Source organism: Xenopus laevis, chromosome 5L (genome assembly GCF_017654675.1).
Source record: "Xenopus laevis strain J_2021 chromosome 5L, Xenopus_laevis_v10.1, whole genome shotgun sequence".
Taxonomy (NCBI): Eukaryota; Metazoa; Chordata; class Amphibia; order Anura; family Pipidae; genus Xenopus; species Xenopus laevis.
This window is the reverse complement of record NC_054379.1, coordinates 135,847,250-135,871,630: the sequence shown is the minus strand read 5'-3', so window position 1 is coordinate 135,871,630 and position 24,381 is coordinate 135,847,250. Positions and strand designations below refer to the sequence as shown.

The window sequence follows — 24,381 nt, the reverse complement described above, 5'->3', positions numbered from 1 at the left end:
ATGTCTGCCCTTTCCTTTTAAACAGCTTATAATAGATCACCATGCTGTGGGCAATGTATTTGCTATTTCACATGTTTAGGGTTAAGTATTATAAAAAATATTGTCATTATAAGAGGCATGTACAGATATTGGACATACTGAGGGCCACCCTCTTCAGGGCTACATTAGGGGCTTTAGTTGAACAGCTCTGACACATCATCTTCATTGACATTGTCCCACTACGTCACTGCTCATAACATAAACAGGGTAAAAAAAATAAAAAAAATTCAGCACAAAATTATTAGTAAAACATTTATTTTGCAATATTAATATAAAAGGTAGGGAGAACATTAGGTACTCAGCACAATGCTGGATGTCACAGAGCACAATTATTGTGCCGGTTGGCCCCCTCCAGTCACACAAAGAAATAGAACTCATAAAACAATTATTAACATCTTAAGTACCAAGATCAATTCATTGCCGGAGCAGGATCTTCTGTCAACACCGAGGGTAAAGCAACAATTCACATTCATTTGGTTTCCTCATGACTTTTCAACTCTTCCTCAGCCAATGGTTGATCCAGCTCCCAGTACAGGTTTGTTATCCAGTACCAACATTACAGCTGTTGGGCATATTCTAATTGATTTGTATTAGTGCAATGGGCCACCTGGCAGAGAGAGTGGCACAATGGGCTCTGGGTGTCACCTTGGATGGGTGGTATTTGCATGGTGGTACAATTTTGGCAAAGTTTCTAAAAACACTGCTACATGTTGGGAGAAGCTGCAGGAGCAATTGCTTTATTTCTTTTCATGAATTGCAACTGCTTTATTCCTTGGTACAGGCTCTTTAGAATATCTGCTACCCCTGATGTGAAGCTGATCCTGAATAAACACCAAAAAATATCTTACTGGCTTTGAGCTTGTGGCCATTAGACCTAATGGAAGGAACATTTCTTTGTCTAATTTATCATGAAATCTTTCCCTAACCAATATTACAGAAAAGACTACATCTTTATATATGCTTGTTTCTTTCAGAAATAGATTCCTCAGCCCCTTAAGCAAAGAATAGATGTCCCTCTTTTAAATATCCTCTCTTTCAGGTTATGTACAGCTAATATAATCTGACAAATATTATTAGCAATTTAAAAAAAAGAACAGTTTAAGCATCTAATGCCGACATCAGTCCGTTTCTAAAGGTAAATTATAGTTAACAGCTCATGCCAATCCGAGCGATGCCAGTAGTCTTTCATTTTCTACAGTCTGCTCGCTAACCATAAGCCCTGTATGTCATTCTCAAACTTCTGCCTAGAAGAATTTTAGTATAGATACTGTCCCTTTATTTTATTCAGTTTCCCAGCATGCCAGGTATAGTTGAACAAGAAGCACCACTATAGATATATAAGGCATAATCAATGGGAAACCTTGCCTTTTAAAATAAGCAGGGCACCCCTATCCCTGATAGGGCACGTGATAAGGCCAAGAGGTCCTGGAAATGTGATTTATGTCATATATATAATAATTTACTCTCTCAGTCTACAATTATCTGGAATGCAGTTTTATATGCAGGAATGATTAAGGAATTCTGACGGGACTGTGCTTGTCTAATCTATGAATTTATATATATATACACATTTGCGTATAAAGTATTCTTTTGTTTCTATTTGATTATCCGCAATGCTTGGGACCTGAAAGGTTTTTTTTTGACTAAGGGGTCTCTCTGTATTTTGGAGTATCATGCGTTAAGGCTTAAATATTAAAAAAACAGATAGGATTAAGTTCAAGTGAAATGAACTCGTTTAAGAAAAAGCAAATCAGTGAAAAAATTAAGATTTCTTCCTAAATAGAACACTGCCACATTTCTAAACTTCCTAGATAACAGGTTTCTGGATAATAGGTCCCATACTGTTAACTATTTGGGCTACTGCTTTTGTAGCAACCTTGTAACAAGGAAAATTTTTGCCTATGATACTTGCAGCTGTAAAGGCCTTTTTACACTGAAATTTTGTTTCCCTGTTAAGTGGTTAGTACAAATAAAGTCATTATCTCTTGTGGTGCAGTAGAACAAGCTCTTACTGAAAAGAAAAAAACATAATAGATGTTCATGTGGTGTACAGAACTGCAATATACCCAGATCTCTCTAAATAGTAAAAAAAAGTGTGGCCAGGCCAAATGTAGGTCCCTTGTATAAAAGATTAGATGGAACATCATTCTCTGCATTTAACAGGATTAGCTGCAATGTTAACCCCCCTTATAAGGCAATGCAAAGGGCTTAAGTGCTTCTCACGCTGAATTATGTTTGAAAAGTGCAGAGCAGGGAGAAGCCTATGCAAGCATTGTCTCGCGTTCTGAACGGTCAGCTACTGATTAAACGCAGACTTCAGTTCTTTAAAGGCAGCTCTGCGGTTTTTCTTCTCTTCTTCCTGTCGTTTCCTCTCTTCCTGCTCTGCACGGATCTCTGCTTCAAACTTACTGCTCGAGGAAAGAGCCTGGACCTGTGATCGCCACATGGGAGAGAAAGACGAGGGGGGTCAGAAAAGAGGAAATGAATTATACATAGTGATCATACAAGGCAGCCTTGACACAGAAAACTAGTGCTAGCCAGTCCATCTCTAAACTACAATACTAGCCAGTCCATCTCTAAACTACAATACAAATGCAAATAATAAATTTATTTTAAATTGTAATAAAAAAAATATGTTACAATGTTGTATTTCACAGATATTAGTAATAATAAAGTGCTCTGCGTAACAATAACGCCCAATGTGTAATCGTTTCACTAGTGTTAAGTCCAGCTGAGCTATTATATATTTTTTTTATATTTTCTTGTCTTGTTTAAACTTTAGGTTTAAGGAATGTTTGTACAGGGATGGGATCAGTTATCGTGAAATCCATTATCTAGAAAGCTCTGAATTACAGAAAGGCCATCTCCCATTACCGTATATACTCGAGTATAAGCCGTCCCGAGTATAAGCCGAGGTACCTAATTTTACCTCCAAAAACTGGGAAAGCTTATTGACTCGAGTATAAGCCTAGGGTGAGAAATGCAGCAGCTTCTGGTAAGTTTCAATCAAAAAATTGAGGGTTTCTGCTTCCATTGGAGGTGCCGGCGTCTCGTTTTTGGATGCCGGCGACCATTCTTGGACGCCGGCGAATATTCTTGGAGACTATTCTTGGACGCCGGCGACTATTCTATTAAAAACAGAGTCGAGTCAAAGTTGGAGGAACCATAAACTAAGGAGTCAGAGGTCTAAGGATTTATGTACTAACTCCACAGCAATACTTCCACATGATCCTGTCCCCATGCAAGAGTTCACTCACTTCTCTTTATCCTTCTAATGTTATCTAGAGTAGACTTGGGGCCATAAAAAAAAAAAAAGTCTCATGGAGGGTCATATTCTGCATGCGGGCCTCCAGCTGGAAAGCCACACATTGAGAACACTTCTGCACTCTTAGCTAAAATAATGATCTGCTTTAAGTGCACAATTTTACTCACAAATAAACAAAAATGCACAATCACGTGTTTGCAACAATACTCATGTATATATATGTAATTTTTTCTCCCCCTCTCCCAGTTATAGTTATCAGTGGCTGCATGTGCCTTAGTACTGATCTTTAGCCAGAAGAAATAGGGCACATAAAGCAAAATACAATTTGGGTGAAGGTTGTGTATATTTTTTTTTCATCTAGGATAAAGGCAAATGCTGTATAGGGGTTAAACACGTTATTCTGTGCCCCAGACCAAAACTGTGAAAAACCTACAGTAGCTTCCAGTATCTTGTCAATATAAACAAGGGCGGCATTACACACATTAAATAATAACTCTACAAAAAATACAAAATAGATTTTTAGAATAGGTTTTATACTAGCATCTGAAATTAGTGTGGTTTATCACTATTATATTATGTTTGTAGGTAAAAAAGTGGCAACTACTGGGGTTTTGCAATAAATGGGACAAAATGCATATATCGTAACCAGTGGTAACCAGTTGTTCAATTTCAGTACAGGTAAGGGATCTGCTATCCAGAGTGTTCGGGAATGTATGGAACTTTTTCTGCCCCATTGAATTGAATCTGATCAGCCTGTATGCTCACACACAAAGCAGAGAATATGCAAAATAAGGCATCTCTGGGCTGACCTCCACTTCACTTTACTGTGTGTGTGCGCGTGTGTGTGTAAACGCAGGCCAATCAAATCAATGGGGCAGGGAGCAGATATGCTTAGCTTGTGAAAATACTACTAAGGTTGAGAGCAGCTGGAGCCTTCAGCCTGTGTGCCCATAGCCTAACAGGTTTCCAGATAACGGATCCAAAACCTGTAAAAACTACAGACACCTGTCCTGTTGAGCATCAGACTGTCACCAATTCTGCTCACGTCAGCTCACCTTGGCCTCAAAGAAGTTCTTGGCCCCCTTCACTCCCTCGACGTCCACATCAATCTCGGAGAGTTTAGCCAGAGCCAGCAAGCCACTGTCCTCCTCCAGCTCCCCAGCGGCTGCTTTGTGAAAGATCAGTAGAAACTGCAAAAACAATGCAAAGTAGAGTCACCAAGAAGTCTTGCATTTCACTTACAGGCTCAGAGTGGTCTACAGAAAGCAGAACATGGTGTTTCACAGTATTCAGTAGATACATAACTTCCAGACAGACATCTGGTAAACACCTCTAAATATCTGCAGATAATAAATGTTACATATATATGTATTACTTTTCCTCACTCACATCTCTTTTTCTGTATACGTTACTGGTCTGTTTCTTGTTTCCACATTGTCACCTACTGTATTTGTCAGCAAACCCTTTGTCCCCCCCCCCAGTTCTCTACTTGCCAAATAGACCCCAATCTTGTTATGTTGCCAAATGCTCCCCCGCCTATAGTGATTCATTTCCCATTGTTCCCCTGTTTCCTGGGCTCCTGCCCTTACTGATTTCTCCCAAATTTCCCCCCCACCAACACCATGTTCAGCTAAATACTTGTGGCTTCACATGTGATCTCTTTTCCCCTTTAGAAGGAACACTAATAAATCAGAGCCAGAAACATTATTAATCTAAGAAACAGATACAGTAACAACGAAAAAACATAACCTGATATAGCTTTTTTGTATGTTGTAGGAAAGAGGAATATATGGATACTTTATACATTTGTTAACGTTAACTTTTAGTATGTTATAGAACAGCCAGTTCTAAGCAACTTTTCATTCGGTCTTCATTATTTATTTATAGTTTTTTAATTATTTGCCCTTTTCTTCTGACTCTTTCCAGCTTTCAAATAGGGGCCACTGACCCCATCTGAAATACAAATGCTCTGTAAGGCTACACATTTGTTATTGCTACTTTTTATTACTCATCTTTCTATTCAGGCCTCTCCTATTCATTTCCCAGTCTCTTACGCAAATCAGTGCATGGTTGCTATGGTCAATTGGTCATTTCCAGATATCTGGAATTACAAACTAGAGAGCTGCTGAATAAAAAGATTAATAATTCAAAAAAATACAAAAAATAAAAACCAATTGTCTCAGAATATCACTCTCTACATCGTACTAAAAGTTATTTCAAAGGTTAACAAGCCCTTTAATAATTGTAATTTCATTCTTTAGTGTTGGTTTGCTAGTTTTTTTGGAACATTGTCACTTAGTAAATAAACGACAACAATAGCATGCATTAGGCAAAACAAGCCGTACGTAGGCCGTACGAGTTATTCCATGAGAAGACAGGAGTTGGCAAAACTTCTACCAGGTAAAAACCAGCAATGATCGCTCAACCTGATAAAAATTCAATGAACCTATTTTGATATAACGAGGCCTATTGGCTCTTGTACACAACAACTAAACCAATCTGATTCCACTGGCAACTCTGCGATATACAATGCTGCTCCAGATATCCGTCTCTTTCAATAACATTCCCACTACTATTCCATTTCATGGCTCTCAGGAGAATGCTGGAAAGGCAAACTGCTCTTCTATGCCAATGGCATAGAAAAGCTGGAGACTGGCAAGCTATTCCTTCTAGCAGGTAACTTGAGTGCAACAAGGCCCAGCACTGAGGTTCTATTGTGAGCAGGAATCTTCCCACGATGCTTGCATTGCTGCTCCCTGCTAGTAATGACATCCAAATGCCAGGGAACCAAGCGCTACCCACTCTAACGGCAACAGCTATAATAGTGATTCCAAGACACATCATTTATGCATCAGCTGTAGCAGACAAAAGGCTTTAGGATGTGAATATTATTAGTGTTTGGAGATGAATCTGGGCAAAAAAATAAATTTCTATAAAAAAAAAAAAAAAAAAAAAAAAAGAAACTCCGTGCTTATTTTTAGTAAACCTTTCAAAAGTATCCATCCACGTAGAGGGGGAAAATGAGAGGCAGAGTTTAGGGTTGCCACCTTTCCCCCGACGAACTCCAGGGGGAGAAGGGGCTGTGAGGCAGCGGGGGTGGGGTTGTGGCATCGGGGGCAGGACTATCACATGCCGATTGGCTGATCGTCGCGTCAATCTCGGAAAATGCTGACTGGTTTTCCTAATTTGGAAATCCGGGCAGCCAGTTGACGGGCAGTCCGGATCAAAAACTGACAAATGGCAACCCTAGTAGAGTTCCTTCCATATTTTTGGGATGAAAATAGTATGAGCTACAGATGGAAAGTTTTGAGAAAACATACAGGTACAGGATCCGTCATCTGGAAACCCGTTTCCCATAGACGCCATTTTAATTAAACAATTCAAATTTGTTAAAAATTATTTCCTTTTTCTCGGTAATAATAAAACAGTATCTTGTACTTAATCCCAACTATGATTTAATTCATTCTAGAAAAACAATCCTATTGAGTTTAATGTGTTAATTTTTTTAGTAGAATTATGGCATTATGAGAAACAGCCTTTCCATAATTCGGATCTAATAACGGATCCCCCACTTTTTTATGCAATTAAAACTTGCCTCCAAGCCTGGAATTCAAAAAGAAGCACCTGCTTTAAGAGCCACTGGGAGCAACATCCAATGGGTTGGTGAGCAACATGTTGCTAGTAAGCAACTGGTTGGGGGATCACTGCACTAGAGAAAAAGCTCTTTCACAATTTTATTTTTGCCAATGGACTTTTACGTCTGTGAGGGATCCCATTCATGATGCTTCACCAATGCCTTCTCTTTACAAGTCATGTCCACCCTAAAAAAAATTACATCTCTATCCAGACATGCCAACCTGCAGCGGTGGGTTTATGGGAGTGTTTTAGTGATTCTCCAATACGGCTCTTGTTGCTTGCCTGATCTTGGCCCTAGTCTAGTCTATAACTGCAGTGGGTCAATACCAAGACCATGACAGTCTACAATGGGTCTACATAATTCTTTAGACTATCGGTTCTTTACAGTGGAAAGCAACTCCTTCTTATAAATGGAATCCCTGCTGAGTTGCATTAGTAAAGGAACTAGTATCATCTCAAAAACACACAGGCCTCATTTATGAAGCACAGGGCAGGGTGCAAAGTGCCATGGGTTTTATTTTACCCTGTACCCATCTCTTAAATCAATAGCATTACTAATATTTTAATATTACAATATCTTAGTAAAGGGCTTGTCAGATGGAACGGTTACACTGACAAAACCATCCAGTTTTACACATTACTAACAAGAAATTAATTTGCTTTTTGGTTACACCCACACAGAATAACAAATGCACCATAAAGAATGTTTTAATAGCCAAGGTGTTGGCAGACACTATGGGCTTTTTATGTTTTTCATTTCATTTACTTTTTGTAACATCTTTTTGCTCAGACACTTAAAGGGTTAAAGCCTGACATAGGCAATACAAACCACAAGGGAGGAAAGGAAAAAAGAGCTGACCTGAAGGACTTGTAAGCAAGTCAGCCTAAAAACACTTAAACCACTATACAAACACCTCCCCAGCTGAGCCTTGAAAACACAAAACTGCTTAGTCTGTTGATTACCAAAAATGGCTTAAAATGACAAATATCAGAAGCAAGGCTTGGCTAAAAACATGAATTCTGATGAATCATTTTAGTGCCTTGGGGGGGGGGTCTCCACAGATGAGGGGGCAGGAGCAACTGTCACAATTTTAATTAGCAATCACTAAGTAAGGGATCACTGCTTACCATAGCTAACTGGAAGATGAACATATGGGTTTATTCCCCTTTATTGTAGTTAGGAAACACTAAGTGTGACACCATAGTATAAAGCAGGGCTGTCCGACCCACAGCCCGCAAGCCGCATGTGGCCTGCGATCCCCCTTCTGTGGCCCTCCACATGCTGTGTCTGTTTACCATGTGTAAAATTTAAAAGGTATCACTACAGAGATTAACTGGCCCCTGCATTGTTTAAACCTCAGACTCTAATCCCCTGTATTGTTCACATCTATGATCCCCCTGTATTGTTCACACTTGTGACACCTCTATTGTTCACTCCCCTAAAATCCTGTACTGTTCAAACCTGAGACCCAGATGGAAACTGCCCACATGGTTCACATGTTCACACCTTGGGGGAGCACCAGCACTGTGTCACTGTATGTAGTACATATTAGAATGATAGCTTTCGCTGTCTCCTGCCTTCCCTCCCTGTGTGTGCCATTCTCTGCTTGCCCAGTGCTGCATGTGTGTGCCACTCTCTGCTTGCCCAGTGCTGCTTGTGTGTGCCACTCTCTGCTTGCCCAGTGCTGCTTGTGTGTGCCACTCTCTGCTTGCCCAGTGCTGCTTGAGTGTTCCATTCTCTGCTTGCCCAGTGCTGCTTGTGTGTGCCATTCTCTGCTTGCCTTACACTACCTGTGGGATGTAAGCCTGTTAGGGTTTTTTTCTGTGGGTTTGTTAGCATTTGGAAATTGTTGTTAAGGGCCCCTAAGGTGTTTAATCATGTGTTGGGGGGTTGTTGTATTATACACAGGGGAGGATGAGGCATATGGATTTAAGGGTATGTTTTAACATGACTTCAATTTTTCACATGATGAGAGATTTCCCTGCAGTGAGGACCAACCATTTGGTTTTTTGGTGTGCTACCACTGTTAATGTGGATATGATCTTAAAAGTTCATGTGTTAACATGGGTATTGTTTACAGTGGGTGTGATTTAAAAGGGGGAGTGGCCAACACTGATTCTATTATCGGCCCTCCATCACATAGACCAGTAAAATTTTCGCCCTCTGTACCACAGAAGTTGGACAGCACTGGTATAAAGGAACAATTATAAGTGTAGTAGCATTTACCTTTAGGTCTACAACCATCTGCTCAGTACATTTTCCCCTGCTTAAGCACAGGTAGTAAGTTTAGGGCTCCTCCTGTGCCCACTGGCACTCCCTAATTTGCACTTCTGAATAACAAGCAGGTTAGATGAAGGAATGGGGGACACCTATGTGCCTCCTCCAGCTTGCTCCTCGTGAGTACAGCACTGCTGAAGCCTAGCAACACTGTACTCATGAGGGAGGTGCAAAGTACAAACACTTATGCGCGTAGGCATTCTGTGTCAAGAGCGGCGCAGAGTGTTAAAACATGATGGTTTGCACTTTGTACCATGCTCTGGGTGTGGTTAAAGGAGAACTAATGCTTAACTATAGAAGTAGACTAGAAATGTTGTACATTATGTTTTGGGCATCTGTATCAGCCAAAGGCAACCACAGTCATTTAGCAGTAAAGATCTGTATCTCCAAAGACGCCCCAGTAGCTCCCCATCTTCTTTTCTGCTGATTCACGGCACATGTTCTGTGCTACTGTCACTTACTGAGCTTAGGGACCCACTATAAGGCTGATTAGTAATTAATACATGTCAGGTCAGAAACCAGTGCAACTAGCATAATTTAATAATAAGCCCTGTATCATCAGCTTATATTACAGGCCAACCTAATTTTCTGCTTGATAATTTGTGATAGTTTTGCTTCTCAACAGCTGCTCAGAGCCCACTGAGCATGTGAGTGTCACAGACACTTTCCAAGATGGTGACCCCCTGTGACAAGTTTGAAGTCCTGGGTCGTTGCTGCTACAGAGAAGTTGAAACTTTAGGCTGGTGCAATAAGTTCATTAAATAAAATATGGTATTTTAGCCATATATTTTCTTACGGTTTAGTTCTCCTTTAATGACTCCTATTAGCTGTATGTGGTTGCCTGCACACAACATAATAGCCTAGTGCTGATGAAATTCTGGGCTAAATGTGGGCTCGGGTTCTGTTTTACTTCTGAACATGGAGCTACCTCTTTCTTTAAGCTCTGCTAAGCCATTGAAAACACCCAATATATTACCAAGTCACTGCACCTAGGCAACTATCCCATGCTTTACTTTATGTGTGCCCTGCTCTCTCCTCCATGTGAAATGAAGTTGGTTGGTATCAGGATAGTATGGGTGTTTGGGTGAGTGAGGGATGCTGTGCAGCAGATAAAGCAGACAGTCCAGAATATAAAATATAAATTGGCACAACTGGATCAGAGTCAGCAGGGAAGAAGCACTAGAGGAACAGAGCCATGGGAGAGACCTCGCACTAACAAAAGCTGGCTTCATGCACACACCAACAAAACTCCCGCTATTCATGTTTTATTTGTTTGCAAGGTCTGGCTTATGAAAATGCTCTTTCTAAAATCTACTGCTTTTTAGTCTTACATCTCCATAACAGTATCACATTTACAAAAAAATGCACCCAAGTCTATTTCCAAGCTTTATAAACAAAGCATATATTTGGCTCCAGTGCAGTCTACTCGTCACCCCCAATTAGATAAATGTGTGGGGGTAAAGGCTCTTGGCCAGCAATGTCTAAATATCAGCATATAAATCCTACAGCAACAACATACAAGTGACAGTGAGAGATTTATTAGCAATAAGACAGCAACCCCTCCCTAATAAGAGACCCAATACACAAACAAGAAAGTAGGGATGCACCCAATCCACTATTTTGGATTCAGCCGAATCCTTTGTAAAAGATTCGGTCAAATACAGAACCAAATCCTAACTTGCATATGCAAATTAGGGGCAGGAAAGGAAAAAGTGGAAAAATGTATAACTTCCTTTTTAAGTGACGAAGTCATGTAATTTCCCTTCCCACCCCTAATTTTCATATGCAAATTAGGATTTAGATTCTGTTCTGCCAGGCACAAGGATTCGGCCGAATCCTGCCGAAAAAAGCCAAATCCGAACTGAATCATGGATTCAGTGCATCCCTACAAGAAAGTAATTCCTATAAAATCGAACTAAATTATTACTGTCCTGCTCCCTGCAATGTTTGTGTTACCCTTTCAACTGAAGTGCTCGTGTCCAGTAACAATGAAACACAACAAAAGAGCTGTTTGTATTTCAGTCACCTAAAAAGGAAACAGATTTGTCAGTCAGGACTCGGAGCACAAGTGCTAACAGTCGTAAAGCTCTTTCTGGCCCTTACATATTGAACGCTAACCAGTTCATGGCTAATAGCTTTCAAATGGAAGATAAACTAGAGGATAAAAAAATAAGCGATAAAAAAAAAGACCTGAAGACTCCCAGTCAGTCTGTAATTGGTTGCCAGGGTCAGTGACAGAATTTTCAGTTGCACACTAGAAAGATTCAGAATGCAAAGGCTACTAATTAAAAAAACACACACACAAAATAGATAAAGAAGGCCAACTAAAATGTTTAAATTAGGTGCATCTACTAGATGTTAAAGGGGAACACGCCAACAATGGGTTTAGTTGATAAATGCTACCCTGCCTTTAAAGGAGAAGGAAAGCTACAGAGGCATTTTATTGCCAATAGATTGGATTCAATAGTGCAAACTAGAATGCTATATTTATTCTGTAGGATGTTTTATCATAAAAAGCTCTAGAAGCTTTCTCGGTTTGGTAGGATAGCAGCTGCAGTATTAGCTTGGTGTTACATCACTTCCTGCCTAAGTCTCTCCCTGCTCACTTAAAGCACTGGGCTCAGATTACAGCAGAGAAGGGGAGGGGGAAGAGGAGCAAACTTTAAGATGAAGGCAGGAAGACTGATACAGAAGTCCATGTGTACACAAAAGAAGGGCAGAAATGCTGTGTTTCTTTTGACAGAGGACTCAGAACAGCATTACTTTGATTGTTTACTGGTATATTCAGGTGGACCTTTCTGATAAGGCTTACTTAGTTTGAACCGTGCTTTCTCCTTTAAATTAAATTGACATACAAAGCCCATGGAACACCTGCAAAATTTGAGAAAATACGGGAACCATGGTTGGATGCCAAACCCCAAGTATCTCTACCAGATAACTAAACTCTGTATGTATAACGTGAGATATACCCTGATACCCAGAGTGCCTGCCTCTGCTTTGTGACAATTGCTATTGTGATGTGAGCAACTGTTGTCAGTTCTTTTGTAAGTGCCAAGCGAGATTTTTTTTTCTTTATTTTAAATGTTTTTTTTCCTTTTAGTTGTAAAAATGCAAAACCTTTTAAAAAAAAAAAAAAAAAGTTAAAGGGGAATTAACCCTCCCCCCGAGTTACATCTCCATATCAAAGAGGTGCTGCACGCTAAATATTTACATCCAAAAGCCGCCCCAGGCCCGCAAACCTTCGTGAAACAGACCCTCAGACGTTGACGTTCTGCAGTTGTTTCAGTCACACTGGGCTGGGTGTTGCGCGATCCTTCTATAGACTGGAGTCCTGTTTTCATTTGTAAATAGCCTATGGAAGGATAGCTCCGGCCCCTGCCCAGCGTCACTGAAACAACCGCAGAAGATCCATTATCAGTGTCTGAGGGTCGGCTTCACGAAGGTTCGTGGGGCTGGGGGCGGCTTTTGGATGTAAATATTTAGCGTGCAGCACCTCGTTGATACGGACACGTTACTATGATTTTTATAAGAACGGTTCAGTATCACTTTAAGTTCATGGCACTGGTAATAATCAGTAACATACACTGGAATGCTCACACTTCCACATTCTTTATATGTGGTGATTGTTTGGCTAGTAATAATCAGTAGCTGCTTAGCACACAAATCTAGTTTCACAGCCCATACGGAATCTGATCCCTCTGTTTTGTGGCACAATAGCTTTCTCTGTGCCAGGCTGTACACAGCTTGTTTAGCATTGATTTCACAGAGGCTCCATTCAGAAGCGTGCAATGGACAGAGTATCCATAAAGCAACAAATGTTACTGGTTTTTAGCAAAGATGAGTTCCAGGATGTTATCCGATTCCTGAAGGCTGAATTAAACCTAAAAGATAAGGGTACATGGCAGCTTTCCCAGAAAACTGCCCACTGCTTGAAACTTTTATTATATTGGCCACTGCAAGTCCAGTATGTCACATTATAAAGAGCTCCAGAGATTACTATAAAGGGTAGGTTCACCTCTAAAGGGGAAGTAAAGTCTAAAATAGAATAAGGCTAGAAATGCTGTATTTTGCATACTAAACATAAACAAGTACTTACTGCACCATAAGCCTAATCAAACAAATGATTTATGCTTTCAAAGTTGGCCACAGGGGGTCACCATCTTGTAACTTTGTTATACATCTTTGCAAGACCAAGACTGTGCACATGCTCAGTGTGGTCTGGGTGATAATCATGAATTATCAAAACAGCACAAGTCAAATAATATCTGCCAGAAGCCGATACAACAAGACTGATTAATAATTAGAATATACAGCCTGCACTGGGTCCTGTGTTGTCATGTAATCTAATGTGGATTTTATAGTTTTTGTATTGTTTAATACAAACGTTCTCCAACTTTGCAGAACCAGTGGCTGCAGCAAATAATCCTCCAAATAGAATCCCAGTTTATCTGTTTAAATCTGGCTCCATGATCTTTGTCCCTGCAGTTGTAGTTGGAAACAGAAAAGGGGATGTAAAGGAAAAAATAAAATCCAATACAAATCTCTACACAGTTGCCGACTGCTCTACAGGAAAACAAAAAAAAAAGCTGCTTGAGTTCTGCATGTGAAAAGAAAAGTAGGTAGCACCTTCCGTTGATTGAGATTAATAACATTCAGTGGTGAGTTCTGCATGGCTTTCAGATGGGAGGGGGGTCACTGACGCGATCTAAAACACATATGCTCTGTAATGCTACACATTTATAGTGATTGCTACTTTTATATTGCTCATTTTTCTATTCAGAACTTCTCCTATTCATATTCCAGTCTCTAATTAAAATCACTGCATGGTTGCTAGGTTCATTTGGATCCTAGCAACCAGACTGCTGAAATTGCAAAGTGGAGAGCTGCTGAATAAAAAGCTAAAACCACAAAAACTGTAAAAATGACTCAGATTGTCTCTACATCATACTAAAAGTTTATTTAGAGGTGAACAATTCCTGTAAAACACAGGATTATAGGTATAGAAGAAAAACCTGCACTGCTACAGAGGGCTATTGAATTGCCCCAAGCAACATGAAAAGCTACATCACTAATCGTCACCTGTGACTCGGGGGATGCTGTGCATGCTCTAATGCAGTGGTCCCCAACCAGTAGCTCGTGAGCAACATATTGCTCTCCAACCCCTTGTATGTTGCTCCCAGTGGTCTTAAAGCAGGAGCTTATTTTTGTATTCCTGGCTTTCTGGCAAGTTTTGGTTGTGTAAAAACCAGGTGCACTGCCAAACACAGCCTCAATGTAGGTTGACAATCCACAAAGGGGCTATCAAATGGCCAATCCCAGCACTTATTTGGCACCACAAGAACATTTTTCACACTAGTGTTGCTCCCCAACTCATTCTACTTCTGAATGTTGCTCACGGGTTCAAAAGGTTGGGGATCCCTGCTCTAATGTGTATACAAGCCCTTGGCAATACACACTACAGTGCCCCCAGGTCACACAGCACACACACACACAGAGAATCTCCTTGTCCTTGGAATCCCATCTCATCTCATGTGCAGGAAGCAATCATAGGGAGTTGAGGCTGGTTCTATTGGGTGGGGCTTGGAAAGTAGCAAAGGGATATTGTGTACAATTGCACTTATTACGGAAACAATTGTTTGCCTATTGCTACCTCCTTACAAAGCAATTTTATCCACTATCTGTAATCATTTAAACAGTTATTTATGTATGCAGAAGAGCACGTGCCATTCGCTAGACTGGACAGTGAACCTACCTCTCGGAAATTCAGCTTGTTGTCAAAATCCTCATCCACTTCCTTTATCATGTTCTTAAGTCCAAGATGAGTCTGTGGGGCACCCAGCTTCTCCATCAGAAACTTCAGCTCCATCATATCAATAAAGCCATCCTTCCCGGAATCATACCTACGGCAATTGATACAGTCAGAAGAGAACTTCACAATCTCAAAAAAGGTCACCAAACAAGGTGGCAACACATCTACACATCATGGAGCATCGGCTACTGGCATAATTAAGCGAGTTGTAAACTTGTAAGATATCCCAAACAGCTTACATTAGGGCACCACTTGCTAAATATTCCTGATCACTGTACAATACGTTCTCACACTGTTTTACTGTAGTCTGGACCCACCAGCCCCCCAAACCTGCACCAGTAACACAAACCAAACTGGTGTGATCTTGGGTTTTGTGCTAACCTGCTCAGTACATCCATGATCATTCTAATAAAACATAATTATATTAAAGGGAATCTAACCCCTCCAAAAATGAGTAGTTTCATCAAAATGATCCTCTGAGCACTTTTATAAAATACATACATTTTCTGTTTTTAGTTGTTTCTGAGATATTAGCAGTTTTAGACAGCTTATGACGACTAATACCAGGCTTTCGGCTCAGCAGCTCTCGGAGTATCAACTAACCTAAGGGCAGAGACACGCGCTCAGATTTGGGGAGATTAGTCGCCCAGCGACAAACCTCCTATTCTTCAGGGCTACTAATCTCCACAAACTGCCTCCCATCAGCTAGAATCTAAATCGCCAGCAGGACAGCAATCAGTGCGCTTCCTTTTTCCGAAGTCGTCAGAAGTTGCCCTAATAATAGTAATTTGGATCTTCATATCTTACTCCTACTAGAAATTAATGTAAACATTAAATAAAGCCAATAGACTGGTTTTGCTTCCAATAAGGATTTGTAATAATTTAGTTTGGATCAAGTACAATGCACTGTTTTATTACAGAGAAAAAGGAAATCACTTTTAAAAATCTGAATTGAGTCTATGGGAGAAGGCCATACTGTAATTCTGAGCTTTTTGGATAAGGAGTTTCTGGATAACGGATCCCATACCTGTATAATATGCAAACGTGCTCAGATGATTGCTCTAAATTTACATTACGATTTCTTTTTTTGGGGTATAGATCTCCTAACCCCTTTCCTGCCAATAGTGACGGGCTGCATTGTTAGCAGGAGAAGTGTCATACTGCCAACAATGTAGTACCTGTATCTACGTTTCTGGGTTTAACGTTACGCTACAGGACTAAAAAAAAAAATAAGTTAGGGATGCACCAAATCCAGGATTCGGTTCGGGATTCAGCCTTTTTCAGCAGGATTTGGATTCGGCTGAAGCCAAGTGCCTCACTAAACAGAATCCAAAAAATCACGTGACTTTTCAGCAACATTTTTTTAGTTCTCTTTGCCCCTATTTTCCCTAATTTACATATGCAAATTAGGATTCAGTTCGGGATTTTTCCAAATCTTTTACAAAGGATTCTGGATTTGGTCGAATCCTAAGGCTAGGGACAGACAGGGCTGAAATCAGCCTGCTGAAATCCATAGGCTGATTTCAGCCCCATCCACTAATAGAATCCTCTTCTTATACTTGTTGGCGTTCGCTTCCGGAAGCCTTCTGCCGGCTCCGATGCGAACACACACTGGACTTCGGCAAGGAACCACAAGACTTTGCATTTGCAAGACAGAAGGAGAATTTGCTAGAAGTCAGGGGGCTGAAATTGCCTTGCGGATTTCAGCCTGTCTGGCCCTAGCCTAAAATAGTGGATTCGGTGCATCCCAAAAAAATGCAGCTATCCCAGATAGATTACAGGCAGGGAAAGTGTTACATAATATGGTAATAATAGACAATTTTGTTGTACAGAAAAAAACTAAATTTCTAAAGGTTAAATGCTCATAGTGCTGTTACTGCATGACTTTCCATTCCGGAACGTCTACATTCATAAGTATGGCCCTGCTGTGCAGCCTGCCTAGGAATGGTTAAAGCTCACACGCCCGTGCACTGTAGCCACAAGCAAAAAATGACTAAAATATAAGGGAAATAGACACAAGTTCTGCTTTTTTGCCCCTTCCCCCCTCAAATTTGAAGCAATTAGGAAGTACACTGGCTAATTATGTCACAGTGGGAGGGGCCTGCCTGACAAACATTCCAAAGTCCATTTATAGGCAAGAATTACAGTCAGGGCTGATGCACAGGCCCTGCATTGAGATATATATATATATAGGAAATGGAATGAATCAAACAACAGCTTTCTGTTGGCATTCACTGAGAAACAGAATCCAAATGCAAGTATGTGCACTTCAGTATGCAAACGCCCTCTAATTACGCCAATCTGTGCTCCCTATATTACGCGTGGTAAATAGTGCACTGGCTCTGTTTGCTCAATACCTGGGGCAGCCAAAAGATCTGCAGATAAAGGGCTGCTTTATTCTCTCAGATTAATCATTACACGTGTTTTACAGTACACAGGCTCTGTGTCACCACAGTCCCACGGCAGAAAATATACGAAATTTCATAGGACACAGAGTAGCTTATATACATGTAAGCAATAACTTCGGTCACCTTGTTGCCAAAGAGAAGTAAAGCTTTAAAGTGTGGGCAAAGTGCTATACGTCACATGCACCTACCGCAGGGAAACTGATCCAACTATTTGCATTGCTCTTCAAAAAAGTACTCCGGGCTAGTGTGATTTGTTTTTTTATAGAAGAGAACTGGGCTGCAATGTTAGCAATTTAACTCACTGTGGGACCCCTCCACACCCCACCAAGAGTTTGATGTTTTACTTCACCTTTAAAGTGGAAGTACGTAACATGAATGTGTCATTATGCCTATAAAATTCTTCCCAACACTAATGGCAAATTGCAAAAAATGCCCATCCAGCAGCAGTGATATTGGGCTTGCATAAGGGGCAAAATCCATATGGACCGGGACTCCAGTTGTCCTCCAGTCTGTTAGAGCCAAAAGAGTCAGATCAGTATGACATCCAACAACCTCAGAAAACTGGAAGTCACCTCACTGTTCTACAGCTAGTGGACCTGTTATGCAGAATGCTCAGCACCTGGGTTTTCCTGGGTAACGTATCTTTCAATAATTTGGATCTTCATACCTTAAGTCTACTAGAAAATCATGTAAACATTAAATAATCCCAATAGGCTGGTTTTGCTTTCAATAAGGAGTAATTAAATCTTAGCTTGGATCAAGTACAAGGTACTGTTTTAGTATTACAGAGAAAAATGTATTATTATTTTAAATTTGGATAAAATGCAGTCTATGGGAGTCAGCCTTTCCGTAATTTCGGAGCTTTCTGGATAACTGGTTTCCAGAGAACAGATCCCATACCTGCACAGAGAAAAAGGAAATCATTTTTTAAAACTTTTTAATATTTGTATAAAATGGAATCTATGGAAGACAGCCGTTCTGTAAAGTGGCACTTTCTGGATAACGGGTTTTCGGACAACCAGTCAGGTACAGGATAGCTGTACTATGTTATCCAATTAAATAAATCCATCAGATAATGGAAATTTCAATTATTGCCGGTCGGAGATGTTTTTTCTTGAAATTTGCTGCCCACAGTAGTGCCAATTTATGGCAGATGACAAATCTCCCAGTCAGCATTTACTCTAGGGACTGCTGCTGTCAGGATAAAGACTGATGGCTGAGAGTTCTGTTTGAGGTGGCTGAGGCCATGTCTATTTGGATCAGTTTCAAATGATCAGGGTATAGCCCTCCATTGAACAAGCCTAGTTCTGGGCATAAATAAAATAGCACCCAACTCATGAGAGTGATTAATGCAGTGTCTGTGAGATGGAGCAGGGCACACGTGATTTTGTGATAAGCAGTCTCTAAAATGGCCTGTTTCTGAAATCTCCCAAATAATGAGAAGATTTATATTTTTCAGAAAGCCCACGTGTAAAGTGAAGGTTGGGTATGATAAGAGAAATCTGTCACAGGCATGCATACTCTGGCACAAACAGGCACTCTCTGGAATGTGCGACTGTTGAAACTTGTCAAGAAATTTCTTCAGAGATAACGATGGTAAAAGTTCCCTATATGGAATGTCAGGCGAATACAGACAAATGTGTGCAGATTGTAGTCTGCTCTCCACCTTGTCACTACAGTACATGTAAAGGCCAGGAAACCCATGTCAGCGATTTCAAAATCCACACTTCCCCTTTAAAGGAGTGGTTCACTTTTAAATTAACTTTTAGTATGCTATAGAATGTCCAATTATAAGCAACATTTTAAAATGCCCTTCATTATTTATAGTTTTTGAATAATTTGCCTTCTTCTTCTTCTGACTCTTTCCAGCTTTCAAACAAATGGGGGGTCACTAACCCCCATCTAAAAACAAATGCTCTGTAAGGCTACAAATGTATTGTTATTGCTACTTTTTGTTACTCATCTTTCTATTCTGGCCCTCTCATATTACAGTCTTTTATTCAAATAAATACATGGTTGCTAGGGTAATTTGGACTGTTGTTGAAACTGCAAACTGGGGAGCTGTTGAATAAAAAGCTAAATAACTCAAAAAACCTTCAATATTGAAAAATGAAAACCAATTGCAAATTGTCTCAGAATATGACTCTCTACATCATACTTAAAGATAATTTTAAAATGAAAAAAAAAAACCCTTTAAGTTATGACAGAAAACTTTTTGGATTTTGCAGACTTTCTCCAATGTATATTAGATCTCAATGTGGGATTAGTAAATTAGAACTAACTTATACTATTCTACTGGTTAGAATGTGTCTAAACAAAGAAAGTGTCTAACAGCCAGTCAGACCAACTGCAACTTTAGCAACCTGGGACAGAGCAACTACAACTGTAGCAAGATCAGCCAAACGAGATTGAGCAGAACAGCACAACTGGCACTCACATAGGGGCATAAATACAGAAGAAGCCCAGCGGGTCACTAAATGATAAGACGTTTTATTAAAGATGCCTTTATCGCCACCGTTTAGGAGATGGAGAAAGTCACAAAATCAGCCTTAGGGGAGGCCTAAAAGGTTTTTGCCGAGGAGCCTAAGTATCTTGCAATTTTGCCACGGACTGGACTCGGACTGAATGCTCACATCCCATAAACACTATAGAAAGCTTTTGGAATGGAACTGTAGCAAAGAAAGACAACAGTCAGCTGTTTCAATATATAATACTACAAATAAGTGGAAGCACTTAAATCTATGAGAGCTCTGTTTCCTTGTAATGAGGAGGAATGCAAGCTGCTGCAAGCTGAACATGAGAAAACAAGACTGCTCCATTCCCCCAGACTCTCATGTACCCATGGCAATCACCTACAGAAATCTGTGCTCTTTCCATTACTTATTTCTGTGTCTATGTTTTATAACACTTTAAGACTATGGATGAAGGGCATGTATCTCTTTAGCAGCTGAACTGCAATTTCCTTCTGCTGCTAACTGTTGATGGGAATCATATTTGGCAGTACAGTATTTAGAAGCCATATGCAGAAAATCCCTCTATATAGTGGCACAGGCCCACGGGTCTATATGTTTGTGGCACAGGCCCACGGGTCTATATATTGGCACAGGCCCACGTGTATATATAGTGGCACAGGCCCAAGGGTCTATATCGTGGCACAAGCCCAAGGGTCTATATCGTGGCACAGACCCAAGTGTCCCTGAAATACTCATAAGCAGGGTACTACATTAATTAAAGGCTGCCAAGTAGAAGCGGTTCAACTGCAAAGTGCTTTCCAAATGATTGTGAAGCAGACAGGATGGCAGGGGAAGGGTTTGCAGCATAGCTCCACTCATTACAAGACAGCCGGCAGCATCAATAGTCTGAAGCAGCTGTTCCACAGGGCCCCAGTGACACAAAGCTGAGATTGTCAGTGACATTCCCGCAGCTGCAAGACAAGTGTTTCCACGTTCAGCCGCACACACCCTGCACCACCCTCATTAGTGCAACAGGGTGGAGGTCAAACAGTGTAAACTGAGAGCGGCCGCAGTACCAGGCTCCCACTCGCCATTGACCTGGGAGACCTTGTGTGCAACCAACAGTGCAAGAACAAGCACAGCCACAGCCCAACCAAAGTAAGGAGATTTTTAGAGAACAGGCAGCCACAGTATCCCTCTCGTGTACACACACGGGGGCTCATTTATCAACACTGGGCAATTTTGCCCATGGGCAGTTACCTATAGCAACCAATCAGTGATTAGCTTTTTGAAGCCAGCAGCAAGTAGAACAATGAATGCAGCAATTTGATTGGTTGCCACGGGTTACTGCCCATGGGCAAATTTGCCCAGCGTTGATAAATGACCCCCACTGTCCCTATACTGCTCACTTCAGTACAGTAGTTACAATCCTCTTTTATACATGTCCCACGTTAGAAGGAGCTTGTTGCATATGAGAACTGGGTTTGTACTTTCAGCAAGCAGGAGAGGCGAATCTATAGATGTACACAGTGCTAGGCAGTCACTCATAACTACTATCAGGAGCCCTTTTCAGCTAAGAATGGGGCAGAAGAGTGAGGTGGCACTTGGGGCATTTTATCAGTGGCGGGGAATTAGACTTCTAAACCACAAACCCCTAAGCACGTGCAAGGCTGGACTGGGACGGCGGGACACAGCAATCACTCCTTCGGGGGGGGGGGGGTGTAAGCCCCTCATGTGGCAGCCTCTGTGGGACCCCCCACCTTATCTGATGCAGAGCACATGCAAAATTGTGATTCTGATCTTTGTGGAATCAAAAGGGAGGGCTGGGGCCTAGTCCGACGCTGGATGCGATGGAAAAAGTAAGCAATAGCAACGTCGGATGGTGTCGCAGCTTCATCCGACACCACTGTCGGATGCAGACATCCAACAGTCGTGTCAGATGAACGCTGCAACAACATCCGACATTTGTATTTCTTACCTTATTTTCCATCGCATCTGTTTTAGCACACCGCGTCGGAGCAGTAGCACTAGAACCACCAAGCATTGCCCCCCAGCAAAGACCACCTGGCACAGGTTTACCAAGGGGAATATATAAACCAACTATTCTGTCCCTGACACTGCCAGCCTCATATCCAGCCTCTATTGCTCTACACAAGGGGTACAGTGCCAATAAGGAATGTTAAATATCCTCTCCCCACCCACGTGACTATACGCTGATACAGTACAAATGGAGAAGTTATAAAGTTGGGGGAGGTAGCGGGAAGTAAAGCATGAGTAGAGCATGAATCAGCCGGAGGCTCACCCAGGATAGGGAGGGGGACGGAAGAAGTAATGCTGCTTATATACAGACACAGGAGATACTGGTCAGGGGGGCTGTGGGGGTGGAATTAGGGAGATTTTAGTCCATCAGGTGACTGATAATGATCCAACCTCACTTAATGTCAGGTGGCCCTGAGGGGGAAATATTTAACCGCTCCCGTGCTGGACTGACCCAGTAAAATGCAAAAAGGGAATAGATACATTTTATTTCTACTGAGCAGGGAGAGCCCTTGATTTCTGTAAATTATAATCTAAAACTTTATGCACAAATATATTAGATCTGCGTAGCATGTAATTGCCAACAAAAAATGAAAGTTTGGTCTCAACTATTTCTGGATTGGCTGAATGCCCCATACACAGTACATTGCAGCACTCCCATGTAGTAATAAAACCGCCTTTATTACAATATCACATCTGGCACAGCAACGTTTCGGACCTCCCGGTCCTTTTTCAAGCTGACATAGTATGAATGCCCCTTACACCCCAAAGTGAAAGTCACGGATCAGCATAATTTGTTTTTTTGCTGGCCCTGGTGCCACTGCTGTCTGGCCAAAATACTTGTTAGGGAACTTCCATTTCTGTGGTAAGTAATTAATTATATGAAATGAGCACGGGTGTGGTCAAATGTCAGAACTGTGCATAACTCTTGCTCAGTTTCTGTTGATGTTGCTGAACTTCACTTCCCACCCACATCTTCATTTATATAGTAGGAGCAACAGGGGTCTTACAACATATAACAGGAGTCTTACAATATTTTAACAAGGATTACAGAGTAAAAAATAGGATCAGAGGGCCCTAGTTGCAATAGCTTACATATGATATTTAACTGTCTTTGGCAGCTGTGCATTTTACCTGGAGTTAGAGATGAAACCCTGGTCAGCAGAATTGTGGGGCCCCCACTTGTAAATTAGGGTTGTCCCAAGTATAACCCTTCAGCTGCTGCTTTACTCCCACAAGAACACGGCTGCTGTAAGTAGGGTTGCCACCTGACCATTTTTTTACCGGCACAGTCGGTAAAAATGATTCTTTAGGTCAATGTTATTAATAGGGAAATAAGAATAAAATGCAATATTTTTTTTCTTTTACAGAAAAGGTGGCAATCCTAGCTGTAAGTGGAACAGCAACTGGAGGGCCACATGTTGCACATTGACTCTGGCATGAACACTAGGAAATAGCAAATGATTATCACATTATAAAATATTGTCATTTGTGTTTTCCAGCTAAGGAGGCCCCTCCATTCCCTGCCCTAAAACTGGCCCTTTGGAGATGATAATAAGAAAGCACTATTTTGGCTCTGGCACTGGAAATTTTCCTCAATCATTTATTTGCCCATTTCTAGTTTCGCACAAATCAAGAAAACGGGCATTTGTGATTGACTAATGAAACACACTATACAATATTATATCTATAGATCAAAGCAACAGTGGGGGCTCATTTATCAACACTGGGCAAATTTGCCCATGGGCAGTTACCTATAGCAACCAATCGGTGATTAGCTTTTTAAAACCAGCTGCAAGTAGAACACTGAATGCAACCATTGGATTGTTGCCAATGGTTACTGCCCATGGGCAAATTTGCCCAGTGTTGATAAATGCCCCCCAGTGTGTGTCCAGCCTGTCTCCAAAATACAGCCCAGGGTTGTGATTGGACAGTATGAGTAGGACTGCAGTGTAACTATACCCATCTGCCTTCCCCAGTATTGTATGGGCAGTTGGCAGGGTGGCACTTGGATGACAGTGGGCAGTAGTATGAGCTTGGCCTGTCTCTAGTCTGCACTGGTATAAATGGGGAGATATAAGCTAAGGGCATGAGTACAAGTGGTACCAGGGATGTGCACATGCCACACTCACTTTTTGAACATGTCCTCCATGTCCTTGATCTGTTTTCGGGAGAACTCTTTGAACTCGGTGTAAGGGTTGAAGACCTTGCCCCTGTTGGCTGGCACGGCGTTGCCCGCATTGATGTCCTGCCTCCTGTTCAGTTTGGCACTCAGTTCGGAGTCGGCATTGGAAGTGGGAGCCTTGTCCTCCCCATTCTGCTGCTGCTCCTCGTCTCCGTCCTCGGGGGGCTCGTTATCTTCCAGAACCAGGCGGCGCTGGAGCTTCTGGGCCAACTCTGTCTCTGCCATGGCTCCGAACTGGGAGAGGCTGCCTCGCTCACTGACTCAACTGTTT

General features: G+C 41.3%; 1 protein-coding gene across 1 annotated transcript; it reads right to left on the bottom strand.

Moving 5' to 3' along the window:
• Positions 1 to 277: 277 nt before the first annotated feature.
• efhd1.L (EF-hand domain family member D1 L homeolog) lies at positions 278 to 24,381 on the bottom strand. The gene is given in 4 exon segments (NM_001092304.1): positions 278 to 2,470; positions 4,360 to 4,494; positions 14,971 to 15,118; positions 24,058 to 24,381. Coding segments are annotated over 4 exon segments (696 nt in total). The 5' UTR covers positions 24,336 to 24,381; the 3' UTR covers positions 278 to 2,335.